Raw genomic sequence first — 22,875 nt, 5'->3', positions numbered from 1 at the left:
GCCGGGAGCCACCTAGAACCAGGCGACTTGGGGGAAAACCGATTCGATGGGTGGCGGGCGTAGCGGGACCAGAGACCAAAAAGGACATACGTCTCTTCAGACTCAAAATACAAATTCGTCCCTTCTTCCCCAGAATAGTATTTGAGGGGCCAGGAGAGAGGAGGGGAAGGGAAGACAAAAAAAGGGCAAGCGTGTCAATATACAGACGGCCTTATTAGGAGGTGATGCCCCTGGAGAATGGAATGAGGGTGGGAAGAGGAAGTCGAAAAGAGTTTTTTTTTTTGGTCGTGGACTTGGGCTTGGGGTTGCCCCCCTGTGCCAAGATATAACTTGGCCTTGGGGACTGTGTGGATGGGTTGAGGGGGCGGAACCCCCCCCCCCCCTTGTTGTGAGCACTGTGCGATGCCTTGCTTTTAGAGCGACTGGTGGAACGGTACTGTACGCAGGCGGACGGCGATGGGCTGTCGTCTGCTGTGCGGTGTTGCTCGATCCACTAATTGTGGGAAGCTACAGTGCCCTCCTCACGGTGCGAACAGAGAAGCAAGGCAAGGTACTTGGGACGCTACCCAGGGCGGTAGGACCAGGGGAAGGCGCCCTGGCGTCTGCCCACAGCAGCACGACACAGTACCCTACGCGCTACCTTGGCCCTGGTTCCCATCTCAGGCACGTCAACCTGATATGAAACGACATGTACCGACTTGAAGCTGGGTCGTGGGCCCCGGCACATAACTATCTTTGGAATCATATTTCTTCGGCTTGGTAGCCCTTTGACCAACCCCAACAGCACGAAAGCGAATACATGACCGACCGTGAGTTGGAAGCCCATCTCAACTGGGGTTTGCTGTGGGCGATTCACCAGTTCAAAGTTTCCCTGGTTTTTGGCTGGAGAGCTACCCAAAGCCAAGAAGTCGTGAGGATCCGATATCGAGTCTTACCCATTCGCCAAGGCGAGACGACAAACTCTTCTTTCATGATCAACTGGAGTGAGCAATTGCTCACCAGACCACTCCTCAGTCCGCATCACCAGACTGTTCATCCCGTTTCCTCTCACTCAATTGACAACCACACTTACGCACGAGCGTATGTCGTCGCTCACCTTTCCCCTACGAGACCATAGGCGAGTCAAGTGTGCCCCTATTCGTGCTCGTCCAGCCAAGCATCTCGTGCAAGTCACACCGCTGGCTCCTATTCGTGGACTGTGGTGCAGCAGGTAAATTGACAGCCGCGCTTGAAACCCCCTCAGCCCGTCTAGCAACCAGGCACCCACTCTGGTGCGCTGGGACTGGATCGATGCCAAACGCGATCGGATCAAAGAGGGGGGAGGGGGGCGGGGGCAAGGAAAGCCTGTCGGTTGTAGGCTGGTAGGTCAGATCACCCACCACACACCACGCCATAGCACACACTCGGCCCAGCGCAGGGCACAGGGTACGCAGCGGGAGGATCTGCCGCTTGTCGACGGTGGCCCCCCTCCTTCTTCGGCCTGTACGTATAATGAGTTCTTCTCCCTCGGCGCCGCTTTGATAGGGGGGGGGAAGTGGCTCTTGCTTGAATAACAGCAATCACCCCAAGCTGCAACGTCAGGCTTTCGGTCAAGGCAAGTGCCGAAGAAGCAAGGAAGGAGAAGAAGAACAAAAGCCGCCAGACTGTGTGAATACATGACAGGCGAACACGGTCGTAGAAAAAGGGGCCAAAAGAAAAGAACCCCTGAGCTAGGTCCTTTCTGTACCCCCATTGGCCGCTCTTCCACATGATGACCACAATGGGAGGCAGGAGGCAGGAGAAGGAGAACCCCAAAGATGGGTTTTACCAGCCCAATCACAGCTGGATCGGTCCCGGAGCCCCGCCGCCTGACACTGAGAGCTGACCCTGCGCACCCTTGCGCTTGGATCGTGGCTTAGCGTGCACAAGTCAGCCACACTTGCACAAATTCACCGTTGAGTCCTCCCGCTCAACCGTAAACTCGGGGGTTATCATACGTATCATGAATTTCGGGTTACCTGTCATGCACCTATCCAGAAGGAAGGAAGGAAAATACACCGTCGAAGATGACTGGTTGCAGTGCTACAGCACCTTCGAAGGCCTGTAACGATGACCCTGGGCCTATATCCACTGCTTGTTTCCATACTGTGATACAAACGCACCACCAAACCCACCTTCGATGCTGGCTTTCTCGAAGGTCTCCGTGACAAGTCGGACAGATTCCTCTGGAGTGAGTGGACCCTTGAAGTCCGGCGCATAGGCTGGAAGCTTATCCGTAAATGATGCAAAGCCCTTGAGCTGCTCTGGAGTAGCTGGGGCACACATTAACACGACGACATCCTTCTATCATCGAGACGAGGGAATTCTCACCATCTGAATAGCGGCCCACCTCCACCAAGCCCGGGCTGATACTCAAGAAAAGTACACCGTCTTTCTTGTACTGCGTGCTGAACTTGGACATGACAGCATTCATAGCTGACTTGGAGGCAGTATATAGCGGACTTGTATCAACGTCCAATGCGTTGGTGAAGTCGAGGTCGGCGTGTCCAGAGGAAATGAAGATGACCTTCTTGACTTTGCCCCTCAAAACAAAGGGCAAGAAGAGGTGGATGAGGTGGATATTGCCAACGACATTGGTCTGCCACAGCTCTAACCCAACGGCCTCCAGCTCCTCGGGCCTGTCGCTCCTGTTGAACACACAGCCTTTAACACATGCCAGCTCGGATAGCCGCGAGAGAAAAGCGGTGCACTTACAAGTCACCGATCGGTCCGTAGACGTCGAATAGGGGCACCACGCCTCCGTTAGCAATCAGGTAGTCGACGCCACGCTCGCCGACGATCTGAGCCGTGTCGGCAGCCGCCTGCTTCAGGCTGGCGTACCTGGTGAGGTCTGCGTGGAGGATGTGGACATTGGGACGGCTGCCGAGTTCCGTCGCTACCTTCTTTTCCGTTCCAGCCTTATCGCGGACCAGACCAACGACAAGGTTCTTTGAATCTTCTGAGAATTGCCTGAGAAACTCGAACTGGCCTGGATTAGGTACATGTGGCACGTAACCTGGCGAGAGGCAGACTTACCCCAATTCCCTTGGATGCTCCAGTGATGACGTACACGGACATGATGATTTCGACGAGTGCACGATATTCTCCCACTCCGATGACTTGGTGGACCACTACTTCAGACTGACCACCATGTCAGACGTCAAGTTCTTAAGTAGTGTTCGCTTATTAATGGAATGGGATGGTCCTTTTGTTTCCACCTGCCAAGTTCGGTGTGTTTGTTCCCCGTGGCATGCAGACCTACCTCCAACACACCTTGGCACCATGCGTCGTACGTCACACAAGTCATTTCTGCGGCTATTCATCCTGTCAAGAGTAGACGAGGGGAGAGGGGGAGGCGGGCAAACTTACCCTTTCTTCCCATTTGATGTTACACTGCACTATCTGCATCCCACGCATGCTTACAAGGCATTTCGGTGAAGGCGAGCAATCGGACCGGAACCCGGGTGCTTACCGAGAGAATTGCGTGACTTAGTGCGCCTCCTCCTCCTCCTCCTCCTCCTCCTCCTCCTCCTGCTCTGCGGAAATTTAGCCGGGCGGGAAACGGGGTCAACGGTTGGGCATTCCCAAGTTGATGAGCGCTGCGTCGGCATCCCTTTGTTCGCAAAACAAGAGGGGATGAACAGTAGGTACCTATACCTCTGAAAACCCCCACGTAGTAGTGCATATGCAAGTCGTGCACCAAGGGGGATCCGAGGCAACTATGCGCAAGCCTTATGTACAACTTGTCGACATTACAGGCGTGTAATCCCCGTCGAATACCCTCGCGAGCTCGCCATGCCGAGCATCTGTTAGCGATCCGGACCATGGAATCGGCTATTTACTTGTTGACCTGATTCTGGTTCTGGAAGAGTTGAAGAACAGCAAACTCTTTCCTCGTCTTCTTGTCACGCACGATATTCACATTCTTATCTTACCTTCTTCTTGAGATCACTCCAAGTCACCAACAAGCCTTCGTACTACATCCGAAAATGGCGTCAACAACGTTGACCCAACTCCCAAGCAGCTACAAGGGGCTTCACTTCACGTCGCCATCTAGTCCCCCAGAGATTGCCTCCTTTCCCACCCCTACGGTAGATGTCGGGTCAGTCATCGTGAAAACACTGTACTGCTGGATCCCAGGGTACATCAACGACGTCTATTCCAGGGGTAACCCGCGCCAGTATCCTGTCCCCTTCCCTCTGGTAGGCGGCACCAACGCGGTAGGGCGCGTCGTCGCCGTTCCCCCGGATGCCGCCAAGTTGAAAGTCGGCGACCTCGTGATTGTCGACCCCACGATCCGCCCGCGTGACGACCCGGGCCAGATCATGCTCCTGGCGCTACTTGCTGCCACAGGTGAGATGCAAGCAATTGCCAAAGACGTCTGGCACCACGGCACCTGGGCCGAGCTTGTCAAGGCCCCCATCGAGTCTGTGCATCGCTTCGATGAAGGAGCTTTGCAGAAACACGGCGTCAGCCCCCGCGACCTCGTATTCTTCGGACAGATGGCCGTTCCGTACGGTGGCCTCCGGGACGTGAACCTGACGGCGGGCGAGACCGTCCTGATCAGTCCGGCGACGGGGAACTTCGGCGGCGCGGCCGTGCACGTCGCCCTCGCCATGGGGGCCCGCGTCATCGCCATGGGCCGCAACGAGAAGGTCCTGAAAGAACTCATGGACCTGGCACCGGGACGGGTCGAGACGGTCAAGCTTAGCGGCAGCTGGGAGACGGACCTATCCGAGATCTCGAGATTCGGCCCTGTCGACGTCTTCCTCGACATGACTCCGCAGACGGCCACGAACACCGACCACATTCGCGCAGGGATGCTCTCTCTCCAGGCCGGCGGACGGGCTAACCTGATGAGCGGCGTGCCCGAGATCTCGATACCCATCCCGCTCCTCCAACTCAAGGGCATTACCGTTCGGGCGACAATGATGTGTACTTGGAGTCAAGAGGAGGATCTCGTCAAGCTTGTGCAGACGGGAGTTTTGAAGCTGGGCGAGAAGGCGGGTCTGAAGATCCACAGGGCCTTCAAGATGGAGGACTTTGCCGAAGCGTTGCAAGTAGCTGGGACGGAGTCTAACGCTGGTCGATCTGTTGTGTTCACCCCCAACGAAGAGTAAGGGATAATCAGGGCCGGGGTTATACTGATGATGGTACCTGTTCTATGTCATAGGAAAGCAGATAGCTGATTGGAAAAAGCCAGCAAAAGGCGCCTGACGACATACGCTACAACGTCGCTGCTAGCTGCCTAAGCTTGAATGTTGTTGTTGTGCTTACTGTTTGTCTTGGCAAACCATTGGATTAAGTCAAATCAAGCAGCGTGAGCTTCGAAAGAAGGCTAGGTTTCAACGGCGCGTAGTATTGTTACGCCTGATGATCCGAGTTTGAGTGAGCAATGCGATACATTCTCGTTGGTGACTGTGTCCCTGTTCTGACGAGGCGGCATCACTCTCGATTGACATTAAAGCACATCATTGTAGAATTCGTCGGTGTTGTTGACCACCGCACTATCGGTCTAAGGGCTGGCGTCAGGCAAGTCACGCCATTGTTCATCCATGCTTGGTATCTTTCTGTGTCTGAAGCGACCACATACATCACGAGTGGAAAAGTGTAAAATGATCACGCAAGTAGGGAACTGTTGGTCATAGTTTTTTCCGAGCATATCGCTCACATGTGATGAAATATTGGGAGTTTTAAATTCTCGCAAGCCGAAGAAAAACCTTGGAAAGCGTACAAGTTTCTTCAAATACTCCTCTCAGCCACCCCTTTAGAGTACGTACAATTGGCTTGTGCTCTCTGCTTTATTCAACCACGATGGGGTTGTAGTAGCGGAAGCGGTTGTTGGGGTCATACTGGGCCTTGAGGCCTCGCAGCCTCTTGATGCGCCAGCTCTCGTGGCCGTACCGCTCCTCGAGGGTCTCGAAGCTGGTGGCGTAGTTGAGGTACACATTGCTGGTGCGGCCCGGCTGGCCCGCGTTCCACTGGTCACTGACCTCGGCGGCCCAGATCCTGGCCCTCTCCTCAAGGGCGCTATCGCGGTCTGTTACGGCCGCGTTGAAGAACATCAGGTGGCGGTCGGCGCGGAAGGGGTACGCCGAACTCGCCGAGTCAATGGCCTCGACACCGGCGGTCGCGTAGCCTTCGTGCATGATGCCTGTCACAGCCGCGAGGTCTGGGTCTTCGATCGCGCGCATCTTGAACCCCTCGTAAATGAGGCGCTCGGCCGTCAGGTTATAGACTTGGAGACCTGCTGTCGACGAGATATGCACACCGTCATGCTGGCAGATGGGGTCGGACATGCCTGTGCCCTGCGCATGGGCGATCTGCGAGTAGGGTACGTCACCGAATTCCTCGTAGGCGGCCTCTATAGCGTTCATGGGGGCGAGATGTTTCTCGGCCTCCTCAGAGGTGCCGCGATAGGCAAACGTCCAAGAGAGAACAGGCTCCTTACTACTCACGGAAGCGTCCATCAGGAAAGTTCCAACGTTGAAGGCCATATCAATGGGAGTTGAGCCGTTGCCATGAAAAAGATTGAGGGCATTGAAGACAGCCTCCAACTGTTCACCGCGCCAGATGTAGTTGTGGTAATGCCAGGTTTCGGGGCCCCGGGGAAAGATGTTCATCTCATAGCTCGTGACAATGCCGAAATTGTGCCCGGCCCCTTTCATGCCCCAGAGAAGGTCGCTGTGGCTCGTAGTGTTGGTGCGGACGGTCGAGCCGTTGGCCAAGACAACGTTGAGCTGCAGCATATTGTCGCTGATCATACCGTACAGGCCTTCGTAACGGCCGTGACCACCCCCAAGACCGGCGCCTAGCATGCCGACGCATTCACACCCACCGGTGGTAGTGACAAAGCCCTTGTCCCACAGATGGTGGATAACTGGGCCTACGACGGTGCCGCCTCCGAACCAGGCCGACTTGCCGCCGGGTTGGATGGTGATGTTGTCGAGCTGCCGCATGCTGATCTGGATGCCACTGAATGTGCTAAGACTTGCCGCCACGCCATGTCCGCCATTGAGGGCCAAAAATTCGATGCTGTTCGCGTTGCAGTATTGGACCTTTCGGAAGCAGTGTCAGCATGCGGGATCTCTCCTTGTAGTCGGTGGTGGTTTGAGGTCTTACAATTGTCGCGATGTCTGATTCAGTTCCTGGCTCAATCACAACTTGGACATCAGGCTTGGAAGAGTCCGTCCATCTGGAAGTGGCTTTTTCGAACCGGCAAGCTTCTGGTCCGAAGATCAAGGTGGTATTGGATACCCGGAGGCCGAGTTCCTCTCTGATTTGTTTGGCAGTCAAGTCACGACGTGTGATCGCGTGCTTCTCAAAGTATCTGGGGACGCTGGCACCCGCTGCAAGGACCCAGAAAATACAAGACAGAGATAGTATCGAGGCCTTCATTGCGAGAGTCGTATTGTGGTGATCAACCTTGTGGTGGTATCGGGGCTGCGGTTAGTTCGAGCATCTCGCTTGGTTTACACTCAACAGGACCGAGAACTGACATACATGTACCATGCCATACAACATCGGCGCAGACAGTTCCCACCCCCCCAAATGAATTCTTTTCCCTCCCGGTACGGGCCGCCTCACCCAACGGGCAAGGATTATAAACTTGCTATTTCTAGGAATCTGACGTGACTTTACATAATACAAGCCAATAGCACTATCAGAAGGATTCGGGCGCATACTTGCCTGCTCCTAAAATTTACTTGCTGACTGCAGCCTTCTTGAGCGGGGCTGCTATCATTTCGGACCGGTGTTTTCACCCCCTCCCTTGATCTATGCAGGCAAGCCGGAACAAAGCCTGTAAGGCAACTAATGATCTCAAGTCAGACCCCCTTGCTGCTTCTGTGCCATTGTCGTGCATATGCCCTGATTTGTCGCTCCTGGGAACACATTAGGCCAAAGACGTCTACACACTCTGCTCTACCTGATAAGAATGCGATGATGAATGATAAAGATAGTGATAGGTCCGGTCTCTTCAGCCTCAGTAATGCCACGACATCCCTTTTCACTTCGATCCTTCAGCCCGCGGCATTCTTGGGAAGTCAGCAAACATTTAGCGACCCTAGAGATTCCGCATCAGTTCTGCCCATCATACTTCGGAGAGTACCACTCTCTTACTCCGTCATGGATGAAGTCAAAATCTAGAGGCAGGCATAGTCAAGGGCATACTCCGCTCACTCCCATCCGCAATGGTCCCATACATCAAACATCACGAGTATATCCCCCCCTGTCAGGGGTTTCTGGGGCCTTTCTTTTGACATACTTTATACGACCTCTTTTTGCCATCACTACCCCCCCCTTTTTCCAGCGATCTTGATCTGAAGACGTTTGATTCCTCGCAGCGTATTTAGGACTATGGCCTATACCTTCCGCGACATTACCTGCACATGGCACGACCACCTAGATCAGACTTTGATCGTCAGGTCACTCGCTGCCGACTGAGGCCCATCCCACGGGCGCTGTCACGACTGCGCAGGCGCATATCTTCACTGCTGCACAGATCGCCCTCGGGGCCTGCATCTTGTACCCCCTCGGCGACTCGACTCGGACTCACGCTATCGTAGATGGCGTTCTCTTGTTCATCTACCCCCTCCTAAAGCGCTGCACAAACTACCCGCAAGTTGAGCTGGGGTTTGGGCTGTCCTATGCTGTGTTTATGGTAGCTGCAATGCTCGACAAGGACCCGTTAGCACCTCTTTTGGACCAGTCTTCGTTGGACCTCTCAACTGGCGTGTCCAAGGTCCTCGGCGCACCTCTGGCCCAGTCAGCGGCATGCCTATATTTCGCCGGCATCATCTGGACCGTCATCTTTGACACCATTTACGCTCATCAGGACTACACCGATGACCTGAAGGCCGGTGTCAAAGGACTCGCTGTGCGTCTCGGAAGGAGGGGAACGAAACCAGCCTGCTACATAGCAACTGCCGTGCAGGTCTACTTTCTCGTCGCGGCGGGCCAACTGGCAGGTTTTGGGGTATCATACTACGCCATTTCCTGTGGCGTAACTGCTCTCTTGTTGACCAGGATGATCTGGGTTGTCGATTTAGAAGATGGCAACAGCTGCGCTTGGGCGTTTGGTCCTGGCAGCAGCTATGTTGGCACCGCAATCTTCGCCGGGCTTTTGGTCGAATTTTTTGCGAAGAAGCACGGATATTGACTGATCGGGTTGGGCAGGCTGCATGAATTGGATTGGAGACGGGCTGGCACTTGAAGGAGGCATCTCGACGCTTGCCTTGATATAGTAACGGGGCAGGGACTGCATAGCGTTTCTGATAAAATAAGTATCAGTCATACTGTCGATATCTTTATCAATTCGGTTTAGGACGGGATTGAATGCAGATAATGAAAGGTGGAATACTTCTCACCTGGCGATCTCAATGACTTAACAAATACCAAAGCCCTCTTGTTCACCTAGACTCCCCAAGTGCAGGGACTGACGCCCAGAGTCTAGACTATGACGTGGCGGAATCTCGCCGTTTTTCCTTCTTCCTGAACCACTCCCAGAAAGACAAATACCTAAAGCATTTCATACACTCATCAGTGCTTTATGCGACTTATTTGAAGCTCTCGAGAAGAAAAGGGGTAATGGGGGCTATCGAGTCTACGAATCAACAGGTCAGTCGAAGCTGGCGGTGACCCTGCTTCTCCTTTTTCGACCTGCTATATTGACAATATCCCCATGTTCTAGATATGTCGTATCATAACCGATGCGAATGGTAGGTCCGGACATATCAAACCAGTCATTCCCAGGCTCAAGGGCCGTTTGAATCCATTCCGGATCAGAGGCGAGGCTTTTCAAGCTCTCCATGTCCTTGAACCAATACTCCAACACGAGATCGCAGTCATTCACCTTCCAGCCAGGTCGCACTTGGCCCGCCTCGGCCTGGAAGGCCGCGCCGACTTGACTATCCATCTTTTGCTTGCCATGAAATTGTGTCAGCGAGACGCATCCTGTCAAGGTGATTATTTTGCAGTCACCTACAACTGCATACTTCAAGACATTGTGCTTCTTCAAAACAGCGACCGCCCGAGGAAGAAATTGGCTAGTGAACCAATGCATAAAGATTTCTTCGTGTACACCATCTTTACGGCGGTGCTCCACTGTGCATTTGATAGGATGGTCTGTCGTCGTCTTTGGAGGACATGAGGTAAACCCGTGCAGAGCCATCCTGACTGAGGGTGATTTACACTGTCTTCCTTCTCAACTCACTATCGTAGACCGCGGTGAGCTAGCAGGGTAGAGAATCAAAGATGATAGCGGGCAAGGGGGCCAGAAGAGACCGGCAGACAGGCGGGACATCGGATATGTATGGAAACCCCCCGTTCCGACAACCAATGAGCCAGACATGACATGCGCACCCCTCCTGGCGAGCCGACATTCCACCTACATTTCTCTGGGGTCATACGGTGGGGTTCACCATATTTTCCTCATCACGAACAATCCGAGCACGAGACTCTCCGCTGTTGCGTGGGAAGGTTCATTATTGCATGGACCATCCTCCTCAAGATCACGTCTGGATGAATCTGATTTTCCTGGAGGTGTGGGGTTGTGCCAAGTCGGCTGTATGTTCCGCATCATAGCCTCGAGCCCCCCACGCCCATTCTTTATCGATGTATCATGATGTCCTGATACTTCTTGGCTGACTGGAGGCAGTATACTCGAGCCCATTCTATCCTACTGTAGGCATACCATGCGCTGCATGTCTTGTGGCACAGGAGATTGGGGGCAAGTTTCACGGTCTGGTCTGCATATACGCGCACGGCGAGATAAATCACATAGCTCAGTGACCGGGCGGCATGAGCTCGGCGTCTGTGAGGACAGGCTCTGTATTTACGGAGTGGTTGGGGCGGCTCTAATCTGACAAGGATGACTGCATACAGTAATTACCCCTCGGCACATCACCCGGCGTCAAAAGGCGGACTCGAGCGGCTGTCAATTGTCATGCCGCAGGGTCCACGCCTCCATGCTGCCGCATTGTGTCCCGCCGCAGGTGAGATCATGCAAGATCCCGCCCGTCCAGGCTGTACTAACCCTGGATGGAGAGGCGTAGCCGGAACCCCCTCCCCCCACACAAAACAGAATAGAGGAATCACAGTGGTGGAAATCACCGGCCGACTGCCAACAGCAATGGAACGTCAATACATTCATAGACCTGCTCCTTTCGAGGATTCAGTGTTGCACTGCATAACACGAATCGGCGCAGGTTGCCTTGGGGCAACCACTACCTCCCCCGAGCCAACCAAGCGAGCCATCGTATTCGCCGCATCGCCTCACACCTCAAACAAGGTCTTCCGTGTTTCCCTTGATGCTCTCCTCCAAGCTTGTCCATCCGTCCCTGCCCAAATCGTGCAATAGAGCCTCGGCTCGCTTACGGGGCGCAATATCGGTCAAATCCTCCTCAGCCCGGAAGTTGTCGGGAAAGCTGCGGCTGGGATAGAGCTTGCGGAGAACAGCCAGAACTTTGTCCCCGTTGACAGGCTCGGCGAAGGCGAACACACGCTCGGACTGAACATCGGGATGAAGGACGGCAGCGCAGTGCAGCAGGGCATCGTCCTGCACATCGACAAAGTACTCTAGGGTTTGCGGGTTAGCGTCTGTCATTCTTTGCCTCTTTTGTGGTGCACACTGGTGGAACCTACGAGCCGTGATTCCACCTAGGTAGGTGGTATTTCCTTTGAAGAGCTCTGCAACGATGGCCGAAGTGGAAGGGTGACCTTGGTTGACAGAGTCGAGGCTCGCGCCGAAGTTGATGTTGGGCAGAACGGCGTTCAGGGTGAAACCAGGCTTCTTCTCGTCCATGAACTTCCAAGCCTCCCGTTCGGACAAGGCCTTACTAGCGGCGTATACAGGGAGCCCGCGCTGCGGCTCATAGGGCGGGTCGCGATACGCCAACTCCACAGCCTCGTCGTTCCATGTATCAGTGGTGACCTTCAGGGGGTTGTTAGGCCTTGGGATCAAAGCGGCAGTGGAAGAAGATGTGAGGACGAAGCGCTTCACGCTTGGCTCCCGGGCGGCCGCTTCCAGTGCGTTGACTGTTCCCAAGATCGTCCCCGGGATCACATTGTGAGGATTCGGGTCCATGGTGAAGATGGATGCTGTATGGACGACAGCCGAGACACCCTTGACAGCTTGGTAAAAGGCACCCTGCGCGCTCATGTCCGGCACAGCCACCAAATCGAAATTTCCTGGGCCGTACTTTTTGCTGAAGAGGGCGCCGACCCAGGCGTGCTTTTCGGGGCTACGAGCAGTACCGCGGACCCTATAGCCGAGCTTGAGAAACTGGTCGGCAATATTAGATCCAATGAAGCCATTGGCACCAGTGACAAGCACGATCGAGCCTCTGGGAATGACAAATTGCTCGACGGGGAGAGACATGGTGTTTGCCGGTTACACGCTGTAAAGTGAGTTGGGCACAGATGAAGGAAATTCAAATGGGAGGAGGGGAAGACGGATTGATTAAATATGGATGTACAGGGTGGGTAGGTACGTAGAAGCCTACCTACCTATGCAAGAAAATTCCTCCAGCAGGAACAGAACATTTCCTATCACATCTAAGTGTTACATATGAACCGATTACTTGAACACCGCGTCAAGGCCTTTCATCTTGTCATATCGTGTTGAAACCGGTGACTACGATTCAATGGCGAAGGACTGTTCAAACGTCCACGTTGTTCTTCACTCAAGTTTTGCGTAGAACAGGCACAATCATACCTTGTAGGACAGGATGCTAGCTGAAATACACCTGCGATTATTCAATTTGATATGCTATTTACCAAGCTAGCAACGCTCATGGCAACGCTCATGACAACGGATGGAACCCTTTACGAATTTCTGGTGTACTCGGGATACGACTTCTCATAGCTGAGTTTCACAGAGCGTCAGCAAACGCAGGCGAGCGCTTGGTCTGGTTCATGCAAGGGTTCGTGGGGTTGATCAGATGCTTACCCTAACACACTCTCTGCGAACAAGGCAAGCCCGCAGTGTACCCAAATGAGCAACCAAACCGGCATCCAATTCAGGAATGGCGGGCACAGAAGGGAGGATGCATGCTCGGTGAATAGAATAATCTGAAAGACGGACGGCTTCAAGTCTGCCTTGAGGCAGTCGTCGACGTACCCAGAAAGGTTACGGAGGAAGTTCACGTCAAGAATATGGTCAGTATCTTTGCAGGGATCCAGCCAGACGGAGAAGACGAGAGTTTCCTTGGCTGATCTATGAGACCAAAATCGATGGCTTCAGGCCCAAAAGCGCTGTTGGTCAGTCGAGGCGGCTCTCGAAGCAAGCATGCGGAACACGTAGTCCCTGGGATTGCAACTCACCGCGTGCCGGCGGGAATGTGAAAGACTCCGTCATCTTTGGTAATGGCGTATTCCACCCCATTCTTTACCGCACCCAACACGCCCTGTTCGACCTTGAAGTGTTCATCCTGTAAGCGATGGATGTGTCTGCCATTCGTGCTGATTAGTCTCGTTTCCTGACTGTCAAGACCTGATGTTTCTCACTTACAGTGGGGGTCCAGTCAGTCCGGCACGAACGAGTGGATTCTCTATGTAATGCGTCTCTCTGACGTACCAAAGGCCGTCAGGTCTCGAGAGAGGTTCGTACAGCGCAGCGTCACCGAGATGCTTGAAGGCCGGCTGAGAGTTGTTTCTGCTACGATGCTGCGGTCGCGGCGACAGCCAAAGTTGCCACGCTCGCACCATTTTAGATATGATCAAGAGAAAGGACAACGGAGCGAAAGTTACGACAACCAGCTGGATACCGAGGAGGAGGGTTCATTTCTAGCTAATCGCATCATCAGAGGGGTGCTGTATGCGGGTTTTCTAGCGCTGTACTTCACCTCTTCATCTCATGGGCCTTTGACGTGCTCGTTCTGCCTCGTCACTCGCACCAGATGCCCCCGGAGATATCACCCCGAGCTGCTTGGCCGTCTGACGTGCATTTCGGGAGGGCTGCCGAGAAGCTGAGCTATGCCAAGTCAAGCGCGCAGTCCCCCCCCCCCGACTGCTATTTTAGAGATGCCTTACTACGCTTTTCCGATGCGAACCACATAATCGCACAGTTGCCACACACTATGGTTTACCCGCTGAATCCTTGTGTTGCCTGCTCATGCATGCTATGTTGGTGATACTCCCTTTCAATCTTACCTGCCTAATCACGCATAGACACACACCCACTCCCGCATATATCTACCCCAAATCATGTTGGTAGAGTCGCCCAGGGACACGGCTATGTACCCCGCTTCCTCCTTACCATGCAGCCGATCGCTCCTCCAAACGTCTTCTTCACATCACCAACATGAAAGGCCTGTCTGCAGATTGGAGCAAGGCACGAGGGCGGGAGAGTTTAGCCCATCGCCTCATTCAAATTCCGACTAACGTGCTTCGAATGTACGCCTAATCTCCCAAAACGCAATGCAACGCCAAATTTTGAGAAGAAGTAAGTTCATAGATATAATGTCGACGCCACTAGTCTCTACCCTCGCTTGTTCCTGTTGGGTCTTCGCATCTCTGATTTGCTCATCGACGACTACTGCCCCCTGACCATGGAGGAATTGCAGACAGTAAAAGCCCCAACCAGGAGTCACGCATGCCAAGGTAAGGTACGTGTAGGACCTATGAGGAAAGCAAGAAGACCGCTAACCCGGCCAGGTCGTACCACCAGCTGCGATCGTGCCAAGGAGAGGAAAGCCTGCACGCACTGCTCCCGATCCAGACGGAAATGCCCAGGGTGCGGCCTCAGGCTGTCCTGGCCGCGCCCCAACGATCCACGGCGTGCCGTCGTCTTCAAGTTGCCTCTGCCATCCAGGCCGCCCGTCGCCCCGGGCCTGATCTCCGACGCGCGGTTTGTCCACACGTCGAATTGGGACATTGAGTTGCATCACAGCCTGACGAGCTCTGTTCCGGCACGCAACAACCTGCCCTCGCTCAGCGTCCCGATGTTCTGGAATCCATTTAAACTGGAAGCCGTTGACCGAGACCTGCTGGAATACTGTATGTTTGTAAATCAAGGAAAGCCGCCCACTGGTCTGGTGGTCAGGGGAAGCAGAGCTGACGGCTTCGTGTATCACTCACGTATACAGTTTGTTGTGTAGCTTCCATGTCCCTTGCTACCTTTGGCTGCAACAACACCGCTCTTGGGTGTGCTCTGGTCCGGGTTGCGCTGCAAGGGCAGACGATCACGGCTGCGCCGGTGCTTCAAGCGCTGATGGCCTTTTCTTCGCTTCACCGCTACGGCCTGCAGTCCCAAGCTTTGGAGCTGAAAGTCGCTGCGCTGGGAAGTCTGGCAAAAGAACCAGGAGCGCCGAGTTTGGGGGTGGAGGCGACCCTGCAGCATGCCGCCACGGGCATGCTGCTTTGTTCGTTCGAGATCCACCAGTCGTCTTGCACTTCGGGCCACTGGCCCTTCTACCTTCATGGTGTCAAGGCGGTCTTCGGCGCGTGCTCTGTTAAGATGCTGCATCAGCTTGGCCCCGATGTGGCCGTCCTGCTGGACTGGGTAAACTACCACGACGTTCTCGCTCGTTTTTCCCTACTGCACTGGAGGAAAGGTGGTTCCCCGGACCTACCGCCAACCCCAACAGACCTCTTCTGTTCACAGGTTCGTGCTAGGACAGAGACTCCATGACGCCACGCAGAGTCAGCCTAACATCCGAGCTCTCCAGGTATCTAATCTGCCGCCGCCCATATTTTGTATGCTGGATCTGTTGTCCCAAGTATGCGATGCGGTATCTGGCAGCGCAATCCTACTCGAAACAAGCGGCGGCGTGGGTGATTACAAGAGCTTCCTGGAAGTCCTGGACTGGAGGATTAGGAGCCTGTCGATACCGAAAATCCCGGATGATGAAAATGATGCCTCAGATGACACCACATTGGTTATGCAACTGTACCAACTCGCGATACTGTTGTTTCTTGACCGATGTTTTGAGGACCTGATCGACCAACCAGTCAGGACGCAACAGTATATCGACAAAGCATTCGCTATCCTCCCTCGGTTGAGCTTCTGCAAGCAGCAATTCCCGATTCACGTCATTGGCTGCGAAGCGCGAACAGATGAGCAACGGGCCGCCGTCCTCGACGTCATCTCCAGGACAGAGAAGATGAGCTTGTCGCGTCTTTGACCTATTGCAAGAGAATATTGCAGGCTGTCTGGGCCCAAGACGACCTTGTCAATGATGCAACATTGGCTATCGCGAAAAGTTGTCTTCGGTAATCAGTCATTGTTCAATGATTCCTAGTTTTGTATAAAAATGACCGCAGAACGGAGCCAACACGGTGGCGGCTTGAGTGTACAGACATGAATAGATACTTCGCACATACCCTGTATGACCTATCCCGCGCGTGCTCGGAGTGCATGAAGGGGGGAGGGCCTTCTTGCGGAACGTCGGCAGGTACGGGATAGTCAATGAACCTCTGTGAGGCCAAGGACGTGCCCCTCCCCCCTCCCTGCCGGGCCCCCAAGCCAGGGTCGCTGTTAAATGGGATTCCTTCCGTGACGTACGACCAGGCATGGCCTGTATCTCCGGGTAGCACTTCAACAGCCGAGTCAAGTAAGTCACGGGAATACATGGCTCCTTCATCCTGGTGCCCTGGCTGCAGATGGTCTGGCGTGAGCTCCGCAGTGTAAAAGCTGCCAGCACCCGTGCTGGTTCCGTGGATTCTAGGGGGCAATAGGAACCGTTCATCCTTCATCTTCAACATGAATGATCCATGCAATCCTCGGCCCCAGTTCTCGGTCCTCATTGTGGGCTGTGGTCTTTGTGGCCTGGCTTCCGCACTGGCTCTTGCTCAGGCCGGTCATCGTGTGACAGTGTTTGAGCGAAGCGCTCAACTACAAGAAGTAGCTTGGCGCTCTCTGCATTCCGCATGTACAAGTTTCTAACACGGCCTAACAGATTGGTGCCGGAATACAGTTATCCCCCAATGCGACGCGTCTGCTTCAGCGCTGGGGCGTCTTCGAGGAGGTCCTCAAATATGCAACCCAACCAGAGGCCGGGACATTCCGCTCCTATCGAGGAGAGGTGGTCTCACAGTCGCCACCTGTATCTCATCCGACACTGGTTCGTGATGAGGCCCCTTACATCGTGATTCACCGTGCGGACCTCCTGAGAGCCTTGCTGTCGGGGATGGGGGGGCATGGCATAACTCTCAGACTGAACAGCGAAGTCAGAGATATTGATTTCAACAAGCCATCCTTACGCCTTTCCAATGGCGAGGTCTACAGGGCGGATCTGATCTTGGGTGCAGACGGGGAGAGGTCCCGCTGCAGGGGCATCCTACTAGGCCGTGAGGACCCTCCTCACAGTCCTGGCGACGTCGTGTACCGGGTCTCCGTCCCTACCAAGAACATATCGGAGGGCCATCCCGCTTGGGACCAGAAGAGAAGATGCAGCGTCAACTTTTGGATGGGACCAGGCGGTCACGTCGTCTCGTACCTCATTCAGCACGACATGCTCAACATGGTTCTGGTGCACACCGAGGGTGCAGGCGGTGAGGTCATGTACGGGCCGCAACGAGCAGACCTTGACGAGTTCAGGCGCAAGATCGCAAACTGGGACCCCGTGCTTCACGAGCTCCTCAACGTTGCAGGGTCTGTTTGCACCAAGTGGACTCTGTTCCAGATCCATGAAGTGATCCAGTGGCGCCATGAGAGTGGGCGATTTGTGCTGGTTGGCGACGCCGCTCACGCGATATTGCCGTGCTTGTGAGTATCAAAGGATTGCAATCTCCCTGCCAAAGCTGATGATTCTTTGCTCAGAGCGCAGGGGGCCGCGCAGGCCTTTGAAGATGCAGGCGTACTGGGAGCGATATTCAGCCAGCCGGTGGGCCGTGACCAGATTCCCGATGCTCTCCGGGTGTTCGAGGAGGTCCGCAAACCACGAGCTTCAGACGTCCGACATCGCACACTGGAACAGAAGGCCATGTTTGCCCTTTTAGATGGCCCAGGCCAGGAGGAGCGCGATGCGGGACTTCGCGGGGGTGCGGACTATGGGCTGTTCCGGTGGCTCTGGGAGTATGATGCCGCCGAAAGTGGTAGAGAGGCATGGGAAGCATTCTTGAACAAGGCTCGCGAAGACGGAATCGAAACCCGCCATAGTATCTAGGTCAAAATAGTACCTAGGTCAAAATAGTAAGGTCAAAATGTGGAAACACAAGCAAACCTCCAAATGGCAGGGCTTTCTCACGCATGGCACCCGGCCAGCCAGTCCTCGATGCCGGCCTGTGCGGCAAGCGACAAGCCATCGTAGACGCTTAGGGACCGTACACAGATTGCATTGATCCTTTGCGCCATTTTACGCACAGCAGCTTAGTTCTCCGTGGTACTCTAACTTGACCGATATGTTTGGTCTGTATGTCTGACAACGGCACACGCTGGCATCCGACATGTGACAGTGAGAGGATGATCTCGGCCATGCATGCGGCTTACCAACCCCCACCAACCATAGCCGTCGTTGAGAGAACACGCAGAGCAGATCTAGACAGTTCATTAGCTCTGATCGGGAACCAGGGTGTTGCCGCCGGGCAGGCTGTTGTATCTACCTTACTGGGTAGTCCACGCGGCGGAAGACCCTGGCAACATCCTTCCGCAAGGAGTTGGCATCATTATCAGTGCATGGGTGGCGACCCTTCAAAGCAACTCGTCTTGTGCCGCAATCCGCATGCGGCGTAGGTGGGTGTGGGTGGGTTGAAGACGAACCGAGCGTCCAACACGCATACACGGTTGGTCAAGTAGGATGGACCACGGAAGTGGCTGCGCAACTCACATATCTGCCGCCCGCCGGACTCGAGGCTACGCGACCGTCATCTCATGCGAACAAGGGTCTGTCTGATTGATATTCTGCTGCTGCCTGTCCTCTGCGCCCGCCTTGGGGGCCACTACTCCCCGTCAACCCGGCGGCTGCTTGCTTGTTGTCAGGAGTCTGTCACTGTGACCATGCCGTTGTCTCTCCGGTGTAAATGAGAAATCTGCTCTTGTGTATCTACCTTGTACATATACGACCACTCCTCTGTGCTCTCGGTCTTCTTCACATGCCGATATCCGACAATACCTGTGGATTCGTAGCATGATAAGCCGGCGTGTTTTAAACGTGATTTCCATTCGTGGGCCGCTGCTGCTCCGCCTCTTTCAGGATCTCAAGAACGACGGCATACAGTCGTCCGGACCTGATGGACTCGTAGACCCGCGTATTATAGAGCCCGATGCTCGGCGTGACCCCGTCCGGCGTCACAGCCTCCGCCGACGCCAGGTGCGCTTCGCCAGGAAGGGGATACCGAGCTCCTTCCGGACGAAGCGGTACATGCGTCGCGAGGCCTGGCCGATGTAGGGCGTCGCGTTGGGCGGCAAAGCGTCGTCATTGCGCCCCTCGATCTCGATGGCGCGCAGGTCGAGGGCCTGGCACAGCGCCAGGAGTTGGGCCGAGGCCATCTGGGACAGCACGTCGACGGCCTCGAGCGTGTACCGGGCCGACACGAGCGCCAGGGAGTTGAGGGACTGGTTGCCCATCTCAGCCGTCTGGACGTGCGAGCCGACGGGGTTGGCCAGGAAGCCCAGCTCCGAGGCGAGGGCGGCGACGACAACGTCCAGCCCCTTGAACAGGAACGAGGTGCCGGCGTCATCGGAGCACAAGTTCGGCGGCAGGCCCCAGCTCGTGGCTGGGTTGATCATCTCGGTGCACTGGGTGAAGAGCATGCGTCCAATGCCCTGGAGGCCCTGGCGCAGCTTCTCGACCGCCGACGTGACGGCGCGCGCCTGGAAGTTGCCGCCGTGGAGCACGCGGCCGGCCGCCGTGTCGACCAGCGGGTTGTCCGTCACCGAAGTTGATCTCGACCGTCAGCTGGTCGTACGCCAGGCCAAAGTCCTCGAGCACGGGGCCGATCCACTGGCCTCGCCGTCCGCAGCGAGTAGCGGTCCCTGGCGCAGCGTCCGCCACGTCGCGGCTGTCGTGCCGGTTGAGCAGCCGTGACCCCGGCCAGGAAGGCCCTTGATGTTCCTCGCGCTGTCCGTCTGCCCGGGGTGCGGCCGCACCCGCGCGATGAAGGGCTCGAAGCTCTCGTCACTGCCGCGCAGCGCCTCGACGCTCATGGCCGTCAGCACCTGCGACAGGGCTGCGAGGTGGAGGGACTCGTGGGCCGCAAGAGCAGCCACCCCGGCTGACACGGCCGTACCGTTGACAATGGCGAGGCCCTCCTTGGCGAGCAGGCCGATGGGCGCTATGCCGGCCTCCGACAGGGCGGCGTCGGCCCTCGTCACTCTTCTGGCCCCCTTGACATCGCGCCGGCCGCTGAAGGCCGTGGCGGATGTCTTGCCCTGCATCACCGCGCAGATCCACGCCAGCGCGCTGAGGTCTCCCGAGGCCGAGATGCTCCCGCGGACGGGGGATGCGCGGGACGACGTCCTCGTTCAGGAGCTCCACCAGAGACTCGGCGATGTCGACCCGGATGCCCGAGGCGCCGCCGGCCAGGGAGTTCAGGCGGATGAGCATAGATGCCCTCGCCCATGACTCGGGGCATGCGAGTAGCCGCGAGAGCGCCATTCCGGGGGATGCGGTGGCCGCGCCGATTCTCGTTGCTGTTTCTGCGCGAGCTGCCCGATCGAGTTCTCACAGCGATGACGGATGGCCTCGGCGTGCTTCGGCCTGCATGTCCATTACTGCGGCCCAGGGCCGTATCCTCCGTTTTGCCGTCCGCGACGATGCCGCACGTCAAGTGGCTGATCAGGCTTTGCTGGACTCCCTCGACGTCGTCGGACCGTACATCGGCAGTGCCGCCGAACCCCGTGTTGACACCGTAGATGACCTCGCCCTGGGTGAGCTTCTCCGGTATGACTTTGCTGCCCGCTTCGATGGCGGCGATGGACGCCGGGATGAGCGCCACGCGTGCCAGGTGCCTCGATACTGCCACGACATCGGCGATGGTCAGGTCCCCTCCGCCGACTTCCAGCGGAGCCTTTGGACGATGGACGATGACGAGGTATCGCGCCAATGCGATAGGAGTAAATCCGTAAACGTGCGTGGTGGAGCGACCATGTTGTTCCAGAAACAGAGGAAAGGGGCACAGTTCGGCAGCAGAATAATTCAATTTGAGGGGAAAGGCGTCGATGAAAGCACCCGCTATACTTGAGGTACCCATTACATCCTCCCAATCTGGAGACAGCACTTCGTGGTTCTTATGGAAAAGCTTGACTGACGAGAAGAAATAGGAGAACACGTCTCACGCAACGTCGTTGAGCATAAGGCACCCAGGCAACTCTGTCAGCCATGCTAGGACTCCAGAAGTCCTGCCACATCCCATGCTACAGCTGGCGAGCGCTACGGCGAGGATGTACAAGACCATCTCGAGACGTACCCAACTGGCATCCATCACCCGCGCACGATCCGAGCATGGGGGGTTCCTGTAGGTGCATGTCTCATTGAACACCTGCAGGAAACACGACCAAGTCTACAACCGCCATATCCGGGGGGGCTATTCGGCCGGCTCACACGGAATTCCAGGCATCTCGAAAGGGCTGGACGGTCTGCACCAACACGGCAGAGTATGCAGGTGGGACAAATCACGCACCTCCGGGCAACTATGAATCTCAGCTCCCACAGGCATCTTGCTGTGATCATCCTCGATGCGTGGACGCGCGGAGCAGACGGACCCGAGCGGATGAGCAAGGTACGCCCGGTTCATCAGGCTGGGCGAGGTTGGCTGGCGTTGATAGACAATCTTTTCCGGCCATTTCTTCCGGGCAATGATAACTGCATAGACACTAATAGTTACCTCAGGTCCTCCTTGGCGTACCACATGCATCAGACCGGGCATCACAGTTGCCCCGAAGTGCGCGTTCCAGCTCACTTGCATAACGTCGTAGTGACGGCCACACGCTTCCTCAGGTCCCCGCAGATTAAGCTTCTACACTGAACAGAGCGGAACTGCTTTACTGTCATAGGGAACCCCTCCAAACCAGGGCGATAGTCATGGTGCGAGAAACCCACCGACAAAGTTTCTCCCCTTCTCCATATCCCCAAGAGAACCAAAATCACCGATGCCGTCGTCTCCTCCAACTGTGGTGGCTGCCAGCATGATTTCCGTCGAAGCCTCATTCTACCCCTATCTGGGTCTCCTTCTCCTCCTGGGCAGCAGCTGCGTGGCGCTCGCGCAGTTCTTGAAACCGGCCGACTTGAAATGGTCGCTCGGCACGAAGAGAGTGGCCATGCCGCCGGGACCGCCGGGCGTTCCGGTGCTGGGAAACCTGCCACAGATGATGAGAGCCCGTCGCGGCGCCCTGTCGTTCAACAAGTGGGTGAGTCTCCCACCTGTCACTGCGCTGCCCCCGCCAGCAGAACGCGCGCCTTGGATCTAAACGCGCCGGCAGCTGGCGTCCCTGATCCCGTACGGCGACATGGTGACGCTGCACATGGGCTCGAGGACGTGGGTCGTGCTCAACTCGGACCGCGTCGTGTCGGAACTCATAGCCAAGAGAGGCAAGATCACCAACGAGAGACCGCACATGCCCGTGGCCAGCGATCTCGTGAGCAACGGGAAGCGCACGGTGATCCGGCAGGAGGAAGAATGGCGAGAGGGACGCCGCGTGATGCACCAGCTGCTCAGCGGGTCGAACCTCAAGGTCTATGCCGGCATGCAGGAGCTCGAGAGCGTGGACATGCTGCGGCGGTATCTTCGGAGCCCGACACGTGGTTCGCGCACAACTACCGCTACGCCACGTCCGTGCTGTACAGGGTCGTCATGGGCTACCCCCTGAACAAGACGCGAGCGCAGCTCGACGACTACCAGAGGGTGACGATCGAGTTCGTCACGCCATCAACGAGCTACGTTGATTTCTTCCCTCGCGTTCAGCAGGCTGCCGGCTGT

The 22,875-nt window shown here is 55.9% G+C and overlaps 10 protein-coding genes across 10 annotated transcripts; 5 read left to right on the top strand and 5 right to left on the bottom strand.

Moving 5' to 3' along the window:
* Positions 1-2,100: 2,100 nt before the first annotated feature.
* On the bottom strand, positions 2,101-3,096 carry VDBG_06773 (short chain dehydrogenase; the record flags this gene model as incomplete). The annotated part of the gene is made up of 4 exons (XM_003003165.1): positions 2,101-2,291; positions 2,350-2,666; positions 2,734-3,002; positions 3,055-3,096. 4 exons carry the CDS (start codon positions 3,094-3,096, stop codon positions 2,101-2,103), a joined length of 819 nt encoding a protein of 272 aa, XP_003003211.1.
* A 911-nt stretch (positions 3,097-4,007) lies between these two features.
* On the top strand, positions 4,008-5,138 carry VDBG_06772 (alcohol dehydrogenase GroES domain-containing protein; the record flags this gene model as incomplete). The annotated part of the gene is made up of 1 exon (XM_003003164.1): positions 4,008-5,138. One exon carries the CDS (start codon positions 4,008-4,010, stop codon positions 5,136-5,138), a length of 1,131 nt encoding a protein of 376 aa, XP_003003210.1.
* Positions 5,139-5,819: 681 nt separating this feature from the next.
* VDBG_06771 (FAD binding domain-containing protein) lies at positions 5,820-7,416 on the bottom strand (the record flags this gene model as incomplete). Its single annotated transcript, XM_003003163.1, has 2 exons — positions 5,820-7,076; positions 7,141-7,416. 2 exons carry the CDS (start codon positions 7,414-7,416, stop codon positions 5,820-5,822), a joined length of 1,533 nt encoding a protein of 510 aa, XP_003003209.1.
* A 1,273-nt stretch (positions 7,417-8,689) lies between these two features.
* Positions 8,690-9,178, top strand: VDBG_06770 (para-hydroxybenzoate-polyprenyltransferase; the record flags this gene model as incomplete). The annotated part of the gene is made up of 1 exon (XM_003003162.1): positions 8,690-9,178. One exon carries the CDS (start codon positions 8,690-8,692, stop codon positions 9,176-9,178), a length of 489 nt encoding a protein of 162 aa, XP_003003208.1.
* A 2,121-nt stretch (positions 9,179-11,299) lies between these two features.
* Positions 11,300-12,397, bottom strand: VDBG_06769 (aldehyde reductase; the record flags this gene model as incomplete). The annotated part of the gene is made up of 2 exons (XM_003003161.1): positions 11,300-11,595; positions 11,662-12,397. The coding sequence occupies 2 exons, from the start codon at positions 12,395-12,397 to the stop codon at positions 11,300-11,302; spliced, it is 1,032 nt and encodes a 343-aa protein (XP_003003207.1).
* A 255-nt stretch (positions 12,398-12,652) lies between these two features.
* On the bottom strand, positions 12,653-13,725 carry VDBG_06768 (conserved hypothetical protein; the record flags this gene model as incomplete). The annotated part of the gene is made up of 5 exons (XM_003003160.1): positions 12,653-12,673; positions 12,734-12,764; positions 12,968-13,255; positions 13,342-13,500; positions 13,595-13,725. 5 exons carry the CDS (start codon positions 13,723-13,725, stop codon positions 12,653-12,655), a joined length of 630 nt encoding a protein of 209 aa, XP_003003206.1.
* Positions 13,726-14,567: 842 nt separating this feature from the next.
* VDBG_06767 (conserved hypothetical protein) lies at positions 14,568-16,142 on the top strand (the record flags this gene model as incomplete). The annotated part of the gene is made up of 3 exons (XM_003003159.1): positions 14,568-14,619; positions 15,105-15,622; positions 15,687-16,142. The coding sequence occupies 3 exons, from the start codon at positions 14,568-14,570 to the stop codon at positions 16,140-16,142; spliced, it is 1,026 nt and encodes a 341-aa protein (XP_003003205.1).
* A 578-nt stretch (positions 16,143-16,720) lies between these two features.
* Positions 16,721-18,277, top strand: VDBG_06766 (salicylate hydroxylase; the record flags this gene model as incomplete). The annotated part of the gene is made up of 4 exons (XM_003003158.1): positions 16,721-16,861; positions 16,935-17,725; positions 17,780-18,054; positions 18,153-18,277. The coding sequence occupies 4 exons, from the start codon at positions 16,721-16,723 to the stop codon at positions 18,275-18,277; spliced, it is 1,332 nt and encodes a 443-aa protein (XP_003003204.1).
* A 969-nt stretch (positions 18,278-19,246) lies between these two features.
* On the bottom strand, positions 19,247-21,150 carry VDBG_06765 (phenylalanine ammonia-lyase; the record flags this gene model as incomplete). Its single annotated transcript, XM_003003157.1, has 3 exons — positions 19,247-19,674; positions 19,867-20,329; positions 20,524-21,150. The coding sequence occupies 3 exons, from the start codon at positions 21,148-21,150 to the stop codon at positions 19,247-19,249; spliced, it is 1,518 nt and encodes a 505-aa protein (XP_003003203.1).
* Positions 21,151-22,048: 898 nt separating this feature from the next.
* VDBG_06764 (conserved hypothetical protein) lies at positions 22,049-22,765 on the top strand (the record flags this gene model as incomplete). The annotated part of the gene is made up of 2 exons (XM_003003156.1): positions 22,049-22,306; positions 22,379-22,765. The coding sequence occupies 2 exons, from the start codon at positions 22,049-22,051 to the stop codon at positions 22,763-22,765; spliced, it is 645 nt and encodes a 214-aa protein (XP_003003202.1).
* Positions 22,766-22,875: the final 110 nt, after the last annotated feature.

This window comes from Verticillium alfalfae, genomic scaffold (assembly GCF_000150825.1).
Source record: "Verticillium alfalfae VaMs.102 supercont1.8 genomic scaffold, whole genome shotgun sequence".
Classification (NCBI taxonomy): domain Eukaryota; kingdom Fungi; phylum Ascomycota; class Sordariomycetes; order Glomerellales; family Plectosphaerellaceae; genus Verticillium; species Verticillium alfalfae.
This window is presented reverse-complemented; position numbering and strand designations above follow the sequence as displayed.